This window comes from Rana temporaria, chromosome 4 (genome assembly GCF_905171775.1).
Source record: "Rana temporaria chromosome 4, aRanTem1.1, whole genome shotgun sequence".
Taxonomy (NCBI): Eukaryota; Metazoa; Chordata; class Amphibia; order Anura; family Ranidae; genus Rana; species Rana temporaria.
Window position 1 is genome coordinate 405442755 of NC_053492.1, and position 12500 is coordinate 405455254.

General features: G+C 45.0%; 1 protein-coding gene across 1 annotated transcript in view; it reads right to left on the bottom strand.

The window, feature by feature from the left end:
• The window catches only part of SPRED2 (sprouty related EVH1 domain containing 2), a 157310-nt gene that overhangs the window by 55434 nt on the left and 89376 nt on the right, over positions 1–12500 (bottom strand). The window contains exon 3 of the mRNA XM_040351251.1: positions 1358–1526. Coding sequence (XP_040207185.1) covers positions 1358–1526 — 169 coding nt within the window. The remainder of the gene's footprint in view (positions 1–1357; positions 1527–12500) is intronic.

Here is a 12500-nt window from a genome sequence, read left to right on the forward strand (position 1 = left end):
AGCAATGGTGCCACTTTCATTGATGTCTGTGGGAGCAATAGTGCCCCATCATTGGTATCTGTGGGAGGAATGGTACCCCAATCATTAGTTTCAGCGGATGGATTATTATCCCAATGGCCAGATAAAGGCAAGCAAAGGGCCACATCTGGCCTGCGTGCTGCAGTTTGGGGATCACTGACCTAGACCACTAGAGTGCAGGGGTGAAAAAGCTGTAGGGACCTGAGGATAGGGCAATTATGATCTCTCCAATGCATCATTTTTTATTTGCCTGGAGTTGGGCTTTAAACAGCCTAGGAGATATAAAGTATATGTGTACTTTATACTTGCCTCTACAGGCCTTTGTGAGATAAGGAGAACTAAAGATGGACTTTCAGTGTGTGCACCATGCCAGCTGCTTTCCAGCTAAGGGCTCTTTCACACGGGACGGATCCGCGTCGATCCGCCCCGTGAACCTCCGCTTGCTCAGCGGGGGTCGCTGCACAGGGACCGCCCTGTCAGATCTCCACTCTCCCCTATGGGTCCCCAGACAGTAGGTGTTCACCCGTTCCCGATCCACAGACGGATGGAAAAATAGGGTTTTCCTCCGTCTGCAGAATCGGAGGATTGCGGACCCCGATGAGATCGTTCATCCACTGACACGCACAATCTCATAGGGATCAATGTATGTCCATTTTTTATCCGTAAACGTAAAATGTGTGAAAGAGCCCTTAAGGTGATATAACAGGAATCATCAAAACTAAAGCCGGCCCGTACATGGGTCGAATCTTAGCCATCAGAAATTCGATCCATGTATGGGCAGGCTGACTGTACCCAAGTCCATTAGTCGATCGACTTGGGTACAACCAGCCTATCAGATCTTTCTACGTGCAATTACTGGTGGCGGCCTCTAGCAGTAATCAATGTGTTCTGCAGGCTGAGAAGGCTCCCAGTATCCCCCCCTGCCAGAAGAACACCATATCGCTGTGGGAGACAACCCCCCCCCCCCCCCATAAACATCGACTATGTTGATGGGAGAAACATGACATTTTCTTTCCTTCCATCTGTGCTGACCAAAGACTCTGATTCTTTGGTAAGGCAACACACTTCAAAATGCAACCCATTAACAAAAAATAGGGATGACTTGGCACTGGCATTCACCTATTCAGGAGATTTGATCTTACTTTACCCTTTCCTCATATATAAACAACCTGGGAGAAATGAGAGAAGTCCTTTTCTTTGCCTGCCAACATTTACCCAGCTTCAGGGTATTTTCTGGTATCACCGGCATGAAAAAAGGAACTGAGGAATGTGACGGATCACACAAGTTCCACACCCCAAGGCAAAGAATAGTTGGAATGCGGGTCTTAGGTTTCACTACCTTCTGTGAGGTCTTCAATGGCTTTGCGTACTCCTCTGTCGAAGGCTCGTGCATCAGCAGGACTCTGAAAGGTGAGGCCAAACCTTCTTTCATCAACTGACCAGTGATGGAACGTTGGCGTTGCCTTCTGATACACCAAATCCTTCTTTAAGTAGCATTCCAATAACACCTGAGGTGGTGAAATAAAAAGTACATGTATGTAAGGAAACCATAAGATCTTTTAAGGTTACAACTTTCAACATAATATTAAAGCAGACATACAGGACGATGATAGCAGATTTATTATAGCAATAGTGTTGTTTGTCGGAGAGTACGAGTAGTTGAGTACCAATACTTTTGATCAAGTAGTCGCCAAAACCGAGTACCAAAACTTTGCGGTGCGATCTGCATCCATACCGGGCTCAAATCGCACTGCAAAGTACTGCATGTGATTTTCACAGGAATGCAATGCGATTCCTTTCCGAATCGCATGCAGTGTCTGCCCCTGTGTGAACCCAGGCTTGTCATAGTGACTCCAGGCTGGGTTCACACAGAAGCAGCGCAGGGAAACCGCATTCCAGTTCAAACTGCGAACGTTTTTTTGCAGTGCGTTTTGCGCCCGTTCATTTTGTATTGACGCAGATCGCACCGCAAAGTATTGGTTTCATAAGCATTTTCACAAGTATAAGTACCCCTGAAAATAATAGGTATCGGCGCATCGTTCCTTTATTAGTTTTGCGGTTCGAACATGGAAAATAAACGGCTGTCACATAATTATAAAGTTAGTCGACCCAAAAGCGGCACTTCAGTTATAGGTGGACTACGACAGTCTACATCTCTCAGAGACTGAAATGACATCTCTCTGTAAGAGCCCTTTCACACTGAGTTGCTGCAAAAACGCCCTATTACCACGTTTTTAGGGTGCCATCAGTAAAATTAACGCAACGCTGCGGGCGTTTTAACAGAGTTAAAGCATGGGCAACTTCAGTCCTGCTGTTGTAGATGCTCTTTTTTTTTTTTTGCTTGCATGTTTACAGTTTTCCGAGATCATGTGACTTTTCTACAGCTCAGAGCGGATTATAGGCGCTATTCAGGCGTTTTCACAGCGCTTTCAATGGAGCGGTTTTTTTCAGCGCCCAAAAACTGCTCCAAAGATGCTGCTTGCAGGACTTTTCTCAACGCCCCACCAGCGCAACGCCTCAGTGTGAAAGGGTCCATTGAGATGCATGGAGAGCGTTTTATGAGCGTTTTAATAGCGCTATTTTTAACGCTAAAACGCTGTAAAAACACTCCAGTGTGAAAGGGGTCTAAGGGATGGTCTCAGACTGGTTCAAATTCTAGTTTTTAACCATCTGAGTGAGCCCGCTGCCAGGACACGATCACCTGAACTGGGCCAATTATCTGAAGCCAGGGCATTCCCCACCCCAGAGTCGCACATATACTTGCCCCTTTGGGGTGGGGAATGCCTTGGCCGCTTATTGACACAGTACAGTGATAGCATTTTGGGGGGCTTGGACTAGAAACCGAACACGCCTGAGCTCACCTGTACTTCCTGTTGTAGTTCCCAGTTCTGTAGTCACCACTTTAGAGTATTCTCACTCCATTCTCAGCACTGCGATTCGAACGCCCTCGTAAATAACTGCAACAAGTGTGCAGATATGAGAACTCGTCACCTGATAGAAACCGTTAGGCTTGGCTCACACCTACGCAGGTTGCATTTGGTCGTTTTTGCAGTGCTTCTCGCTATGCATTTTTGCACCTGAAATTTGCGTTTTGCATTTATTTTTTTGGCAGATTGTTGTTGGGCAGATTAAAAAAACGCAACATGCAAATCAGTGGTAAAAACGCACTACATGCTTTTCTGCAGCTTCTCCACTGAAGCCTATTGAACCAAAAAGCACTGCTGTGCGTTTAAAAAAAGTCCCTGACCCTTTCCAAAAACGCAGCGGCTGAAAAAAAAGCATAAATGCGAACGTCTCATAGGAAACCATGTTAAAAAAAACTGCAGTGCGTTTCTGCAAAAAGCACCAAAAAATGCATCGATGTGAACCGAGCCTTATTCACTTCAATAGTCACCATGCATTTTATTTATAACAACCTTTATACTTTCCATTTCAAAATTTACCAAAACTTTGCAATATAAAGGACCTACCTAATCAATCCAGTCAATTTGTACCCAATCAGGCACTACTAGTAGATTGTACAATCAGATTGTAACGTGTGGTAAGCTTAAAACCAGAAAAGTTACAAAAGCATCACTTTTGGGAAGACTGGCTTTTAAAGCAGAACCAAGCTCTCTCAATCAGTATTAACAATTTTTAATCTCTATGCTGTTAGCATTAGTAAATAGAAAAGGTGGTACATAATATTTATTTATTTTAAGTTTTTTAACCATCTCCTCAGTTGCTTTCTGGTTTCTGGTCTAGGCCAGAATCACAGAAGTCTTCATGGGCATTTTTTTTTCTTCTGGATTAGGGACTCTCTCAGCTAAGCACATCCTCCTGCCTACATGCCCGAGCTAAGGGCAGATGAATTTCTCTTTCCTACCCCCTTCCATGATCCTATTGAGAGGCCAAAATTAAAAAATGTAATGAGCCCCTGGGTGAGAAAATCACCTATACTTTCTTTAAATAGACACTGTCACTTTGCTCATGCCAGGCAAGGTGGCAGTTGTGTTTGTAAAGCAAACCTTCGGATTGGTCCCTGCAGAAGCGGACGGATTTAGATCCATGTATGGCCAGCTTAAGTCAACATCTCAGCCCAGGAAGTGGATGATGCCTGCACAAAGATGGTCCTGTCTTTCTGGAAATGCAGCATACACCTACTCAAATTTATGCAACAAAGTTAACATGCATGCACCACAGTTGCATATACATGCCTAGCTTTTCTGTCGGCTGAACAAAAAACAAACAAATGTATTCCCCCCGGTCAGAACACTAAAGTTTAGTGGAGACCTCCTCAGTTTTTTTTTCCGTTCAGCCCGCTGGTTTAAAACCAAAAAAAATAAAAACTGTGTGTGCATCAGGCTTTATATTCTGTGGAAACAATGCAAGGACTTTTGTCAATAGAGGAGGGGAAAGAAAGGGCCAGGTACCCCGTCAGGATCAATGAATGTAATGCAATGATAGACCCGTGGCAATTAAAGGAGAAGTCCAGCCTGAGCTTTTTAAGCTGGGCTTCTCCAAAACGAATTGCACCCCTGTGACCTGTTTTCAGCGGAGAGCAGTGTGAATTCCGCTCTCTGCTGACATCACTGCCATCACGTCACCGTGACTTCCAAGTCTGGATCCACCAGCTGCCTCGATTGATGGCAGTCTCAGCAGCTCAGTGAGCCGCTGAGACAGCCTCTCCCCGCCCCTCCACAGCTCAGCGCTCCAGTGAGCGCAGGGGAGCAGAGAGGAGAGATGCTGACTGACAGTCATCATCTTTCCTCTCGGGGAGGAGTGAGAACCGAGCCAGCGGTGGTGTTCGGGGTCTCGTTCTCAGTGCAGAAACGGCGGGGACAGATGCAGCATCAGTCTGATGCTTCATACACCAAAGTATGTATGAATAAAAAAACAAACAGAAAACCCAAACTTCTCTTTTAACCCATGCAATAAAAAAATTCAGCACTGTGAAGAGGACCAGTCATTAGTGGAAAGAAAATTCTTACAGGAACCATCAGAATACAGGACAACTGTCATTAAAATTTTAACCAAATATCAGCTTCAGGGCCCCTTTCACACCAGCAGACCGATCGAGTCTGCCTGTCAGTTTTTCATTGTTCTCTATGGGGCGGCGGATGTCAGCGGACATGTGTCTACTGCCATCTATCGGGCATCGGATAAAACCTGCAAAAAATTGATGCATGCCGATACGTTCACCATCCATCCAGCGGATCGGATGACAATTGCATGGAAACGGACATGCAGTCTGTTTCCATCTGACCGCCCCATAGAGGAAAGCGGGCTGTGTCCGGGTCTACTTTGCATAGTGGAGAGATCCTCCCGCTGAGCTTGGATGGATCCGCTCCATCTGAAAGGAGCCTTAGGCCCCTTTCACACGTTCCTTGCAGTCCTATTGAGCGTCGGATGTCAGCAGAGACATGTCCGCTGACATTGGACCCCCCAAAATCGGACGGATGGTGATACGTCCCCATCCGTCCATGGTGGATCGGATCGGATGAAATCTGACATGCTGTTCGTTTTCATCAGATCTCCCCATAGGAGCCAGCGGTGCTGCACAAGCCCCTCTCAGCTCAGTGAGCAGAGATGGACTTGTCATCCACCGGCTCAGCGGAGATCAGTGGAGAGATCTCCCGCTGAGCCGGCCGACTCCGTAGCGACGGAGTACGCCTGTGTGGAAGAGGCCTTAAAGATTGGTTCACCTTTCCACAAGAAACTGAAAAGCTAAACCAACTTGCTACACCCTCCCCATACCCGCTGCACTTATCGCCTTTGTTGATAATGTTCTGCTGCCCACACCAGCCAATGTAGCGGTCTGGGCGTCTGAAAAAGGCCAGGAGCCAAGCGGCTGTGTGACATCATAATGCTTACAATAAGTGGGCATTGATCAGCAACAGGTGACCAATGAAAATCTCCCTGAGCCATCCTGGAAAAACAGAAGGGTGCAGAAGAGCGTGGCTTTCCAGTGCTGGGACTGCAACATCAGCTAGCATGGACATTGAATTATCCAAGGAGGTAAGTGCACTGGGGACCAGGGGTGTGCGGAGGGTGTAGCGAGTTGCTTCACCTTTTTGGGTTTTGTGAAAAGGTGAACTGACCCTTTAAAAAAAAAAAAAAAACTAACATAGGCGTCTAAAGATAAGCTACGTGGGAGTAGAACACAGAGCAAGCCTGCAAGGTGTAAGTGGCTTGAGTCCTCGGAAAAGGTAAACAGGATTCCACCTTTCGCTTGCGTTCTACTCTGCTGCACGCCACACCCCACTACAGCCAAAATTACCTGTAATTTATATAAGCCAATTTGTATTTAAGATTCAATTAAGCTTTTGAAAAATACGTACGTACATGTACTTTCATAGCTTAGGATGCGGTAAAAAGAAGAGGGAAAGGAGTAGGAGACACCCTTCGCCACAGGCAAGAAAAAATACTTGTTTAAGCTATAGGTTAGGTTACTAAATAAAGGAAATTATACTTGGGTGTGTGTTGAGCTAAATTCACTCAGCCTTAGGGGTTAAACAACAACCCACACCTTGGGTGTGTAGAATATTCTGATCACTCCAAGACACATGTATAATCCTCCTGGCACAAAGTACATTAGCTCACCCATTTTACCAAGACTCATCTAGAATCATTTGCAGCCTTTAACAACGTGTACAACCTGATCACACTGAGCATGCACCAGTGATGGATGGCATATTGTATATCACCGGCAACACTCTTCAGACTTGACATATGTAACAAAAAAACAGGCATTAACATAGTCTCCACCAGCTCCAAGTAATCTAAGCATTGAGAAGTCATTAACTGGATATTTCTCCTTGTGCAGGGTTGATCAAAAGAAAAAGGGGAAATAAGTCAGGGTTTGACAAATTTGCTTGGAATCTAGGAGCCAGCTAAAAAAGTTAGGAGCCAGAAAACACGCTCCGTCCCGACGAGCTTGCGCGCAGAAGCGAACACGTACGTGAGCAGCGACCGCATATGTAAATGGTGTTCAAACTACACATGTGAGGTATCGCCGCGATTGGTAGAGTGAGAGCAATAATTCTAGCCCTAGACCTCCTCTGTAACTCAAAACATGCAACCTGTAGAGTTTTTTAAAGGTTGCCTATGGAGATTTTACAGGGTAAAAGTTTGACGCCATTCCACGAGCGCACGTAATTTTGAAGCGTGACATGTTGGGTATCAATTTACTCGGCGTAACATTATCTTTCATAATATTAAAAAAAAATGGGGATAACTTTACTGTTGTCTTATTTTTTAATTAAAAAAAGTGCGCTTGTAAGACCGCTGCGCAAATACCGCGTGACAGAAAGTATTGCAACAGTCACCATTTTATTCTCTAGGGTGTTAGGATAAAAAATATATATAATGTTTGGGGGTTCTAATTAGAGGGAAGAAGATGGCAGTGAAAATAGTGAAAAATGACATTAGAATTGCTGTTTAACTTGTAATGCTTAACTTGTAATACCAACGGCCACCACCAGATGGCGCCAGCTCACATTTGGTGGTAATAACTTGTAATACCAACGGCTCACCACCAGCTCACAAAAAAATAAAAACATTTTTATTTATTTTTTGCCCACCTTCCAAGCCAAGTCGCCAGGACACTATTTCTAGTCGCCATGGCGACCTGGCGCCCGGGATTTGTCGATCCCTGGTATACATAGTACATAGCTCCCAACTGTCCCTGATTTGGAGGGACTGTCCCTGATTTGGAGCAAAGTCCCTCTGTCCCTCTTTCCCCCTCATTTTGGTCTCATCTATAGTTGTATATAAAATGCACTTTTTATCTTTCAAAAAGTGTTTCCCAGTGCTAAACCTTTCATCCAAATGCTAAATTGTTGAATTTGTACATTTTAAAAGCCAATATAAAAGGAACAGTACTGGTAAAAAAATAGTCCCTTGTAGATTTAATTAACCTTTTTTTTGCCAATTCTCCTTCAAGGGGGTGTGGCAGGGGGCATATCCCTTGCCTACATAAATTTTTTAGTAAGTGTCCCTCACTCTCATCTCAAAAGGTTGGGAGGTATGAGTATATATGAAATAATATGCAAAGTAGTTGGAGGGAAGCTTCAGAATGGCAAAGATGTTTTTATTACATAAAGTACAATTCTGAGTTTATTGAATTGACGGCGGCAAGGTAGCTCAATTGTTCTGACAGGACGTCATATGACGTCCTCGTCTTTTAAAGCCGCTAGGGGGCGCAAGTGTTACTGGGAACAGAGTGTGCGTGCCAGGCGGCCGCGATGGCTGCCGGGCCCCCGCGATTGCCCAGTAACTGAGCAGGACCGTGGATCTCTGTGTGTAAACAGAGATCCACGTCCTGTCAGAGAGAGGAGACCGATGCTGTGTCCCTTGTACATAGGGACACAAATCGTCAACCCCCTCCCCCTACAGTTAGAACACTCACTAGGCTACATATTTAACCCCTTTCCCGCCCCCTAGTGGTTAACCCCTTCCCTGCCAATCACATTTATACAGTAATCAATGCATATTTATAGCACTGTTCACTGTATAAATGTGAATGGTCCCAAAAATGTGTCAAGAGTGTCCGATGTGTCCGATATAATGCCGCAGATCGCCGCCATTCCTAGTAAAAAAAAAATGATGTCCCCTATTTTGTAGGCGCTATAACTTTTGCGCAAACCAGTCACTATACGCTTATTGCGATTTTTTTTTAACCAAAAATATGTAGAAGAATACGTATCGGCCTAAACTAAGAAAATTATTATTTATTTTAATTGGATATTTATTATAGCAAAAAGTAAAAAATAGTGTTTTTTTTCCAAAATTTGCGCTCTTTTTTTGTTTATAGCGCAAAAAATAAAAACCGCAGAGGCGATCAATTGCCACCAAAAGAAAGCTCTATTTGTGGGAAAAAAAGGACGTCAATTTTATTTGGGAGCCACGTCGCACGACCGCGCAATTGTCAGTTAAAGCGACGCAGTGCCGGAAGCTGAAATTTCGCCTGGGCAGGAAGGGGGTATATGTGCACAGTAAGCAAGTGGAAAAAGTGCTTGTAAAGGCTCAAGGTTTTTTACCTTCATGCATTCTATGCATGAAGGTAAAAGACCTTCTGTGTGCAGCAGTGCCCCCCCCCCCCAAATACTCACCTCGAGCCAGCGATGTGCACAAGAGCCTCTGCTATCCCAGGACTCCCCCTCCGCATAGCAGCGGGAGCCAATGTCTCAGCCTGTCAATCACAGCCAGTGAGACAATGAGGAGAGAGCGGGGGGGCAGGGTCGAGCCACGGCTCTATGTGTCTTATGGATGCATAAAGCAGGCTGCTGGGGGGGAACCCTTGCAGTAGATATCCCCTGCAGTGCAATGGGTTTAATACTCCCCTGTGCCTAGGGTCCCAGTAAAAAGGGGCGAGGGTAGTTTGCCTTTTTTCTCACTTCCATATATATATTAGCTTAGGCCCTGGATAATAAAATGGTGGGTTTTGCAATTTTTTTAGGTCATATGATATTTGTGCAGAGTTTTTTTGCATGCAAAAAAATACACTTTCATCAATTTTAATGCACGCAAACACAATATAATACCCAATTTTTGGCAAAATATAAAAGATGGTGTTACGCAGAGTAAATAGACACCAAACACGCCATTCTTTTAAAATCGTGCACGCTCGTGGAATGGTGACAAAATGCAGTATTTAAAAATCTCCATAGGCGGAAAAATTCTTGAGGTCTGGTGCTAGAATTATTTCTCTTGCTCTGGCATTACCTCACATGTGTGGTTATCCCAGTTCATGAATGCACACAGGACCAATGCATGTGTTTGAGTATGGGGGGATGGGGGCGTTTAAAAAAAAATATATATTTTTATTTCTTTTATTTTTACACCGTTTCTTTTCAATTGCTTTTATTGCAGTCACAAGGAATGTAAACATCCCTTGTGACAGGTACTTTTTTTGGAGAGATCTGGGGTCTATTAGACCCTAGATGTCTCCTTTGACTTTAAAAGCATCTGATTGGTGTGATCAGATGCTTTCACAATTTAAAAATGGTGCTGTTTACATCTGGGAAAATCAGAAGTGACAATATTCCTTGCTTCTGGTTTCCTAGACCATAAAGCTCATCAGGGACCTTCTGGTCCTTGACAAGCTCTATGAAAAGCCGGCTTCATTCTGGACTGTGGAGCCCAGAGAGGCATCGGCAAGCGGCAGGAGAGGTCGAACCCTCTCGTCACCTGTAAAAGTCATCCAGCGGCTAATTAACCACTAGGATGGCTTTTACATAAAAGCAGATCGCCTCATGAACAAAAAAAAAACGATACTATGATGATGCCTGTAGCTGTAAATGCTGGGCTGCTGTTAGAAATCATGGGGCCCCGTACAGCCTACCTGACAGGGCCCCCCCACTCATCCTGAAACCGATTTCCGTGAGCCAGCAGCAGCTGCTGGTAGGAAAGGAGAAAAGGGAAGCTGGCAGGGCTGCAGAGGATGGGGCACACAGGGGTCCGGGCAGCAGGGGGTAGGGGCACATATAATAGAACCAAGGATCGGTTTCTTCAATAAGGCAGTACAGCCTGCCCTCCTGCTCAGGAATGATGGGACCCAGGCCTAGTAGAGGAGGGCTGGCTGTACTGCCTTATCGGCGGCCCTGTGTACATGCAACAGGCACACTTTGGCAGAAACAACATTTTACATATGAAAACAGCAATGGAACAAATCCATTTTTCAGTATTTGTACTTTCAACATACAGTTTTATCACCCAATTTAATAGTCACGTCGGATGACATATCATGCAGCTGTTGCAGTGAACCTCCAACTAAACGGTCACTGAGAAGTAAATCACTGGAAGGCTTCATTTCTGGGAAAGTCCACTTCTGTTTTAGCACAACAGACTCTTCCCAGTGCCGATCTGGTATCATTCCAGCTTGATAAAGTCATCTTCTCACAATGTATATCAGGGTGATAAATTATTTTTACAGTTCACAGAACATGACGGAGGTCAGAACCGAGTTTACTCAATAAAAGAGTCATTAAAATGTGCAAAACGCAATAAATGCACTTTCCTTGGACAAAGCTTTCCAGCTTGAGATGCATGAGATTCCAGCATTTCAGGTGGGCAACAGGCAAAGGTGCATTGTCCAGCCCTGCTCCTAGCAGCCTGTAAAAGTCTATGGGAGGCTGAAAGTTGCCACGGCTGGGCAGCGTATTACCGTGGTACTAACACTTAAGGCAGTATGTGCCCAGGGACATTAATACCCCTAGGTACACCATTCAGCCATGTCCAGATACAGCAGCCTTCAGCCTCGCTGACTCAGCCCTGGTTCACACTGGTGAATTTTGACATGTCAAATCGGCTGCATTTGCCAGGGATTGCTGACAACGGCACCGTCCTAATCAGTGCAGCGCCGCATCTGCGGCGTTGCACCGATTTACATTGACATCTGTGTAGAAATGCTGCAGCGAGGCTTTGCTGGTGGTTTTTACCCTTTTTTAGTAGGCTATTTTAAGGTAAAGCGCCGCTATTTTTAGCGGCGCTTTACCATCGTTTTTGCAGAGGTATTCGGCCGCTAGCGAGGCGCTTTTAACCCCCGCTATCGGCCGAATACCTCTGCAAAAACGATGGTAAAGCGCCGCTAAAAATAGCGGCGCTTTACCTTAAAATAGCCTACTAAAAATAGCGGCGCTTTACCGCTGACGCCGCCCCAGTGTGAAAGGGGTCTTAGGGTATACCCTTAAACAAGGTCACATTCCCAAATCCCGACCCTCAAACCACCCCTCGCTGAATTTTGGGTGCTTTTCTCTGCAATCCCCAGCGTTTATGCTTGAATTCAGGAAGCCTAAGCACTGCAATCGCGGTTGCAATGGTTTGCAGGCTTCAGTGAATTTTTTTTAAAAACACAAAATGTTTTCCTTTAGTAATTTGGGTACTTTTATTACATTTATGCAAAAGGTGGACTATTCCTTTCCAACTTTGAGTCCTGGGTTGCCCTTCTTCACTACATAGCACACAACAAAGCATTGAGAATTTGCATTGCATTATGGGGGACCTAACTTAATTTCTCCTGATCCATAATCTCAGTTTTGGCACGCTGAGGAAGAGTGACCATATTAAGATCAAATATTTTTCCATGTTGATTGATGGAGGCATAGAGAACATACACATACATATATATAGTTGGCAAGAATGAATAAAGACACAAGTTCATCCAGTTCAAGCTGTGTGGGTGTGTTCAAGTCGATCATCATCTTCCATATCCCTGTATATTGTGTTCATGAAGATGCAGGTCCGTGTTTTTTTTTTAAACTATCTGAACTGCTGAAGCCAACGATTGTGGAAGAGAGCTTCACATCCTTATTGCCCCGACAGTGAAAAACTCCCTACACACATAACCTGTTGGTGCTGAGCGCACACAAATATGCGGCCTCTTGGCGGCTTAGCCTTGGTGCCGAGCCGCCACATATTTGCGTGCAATAGCGACACTAGAGCTTTGCTGAGAGCATGCGCCCTGCGCAATCCTGGGCACGCCTAGCGTCGGCTAACAGAAA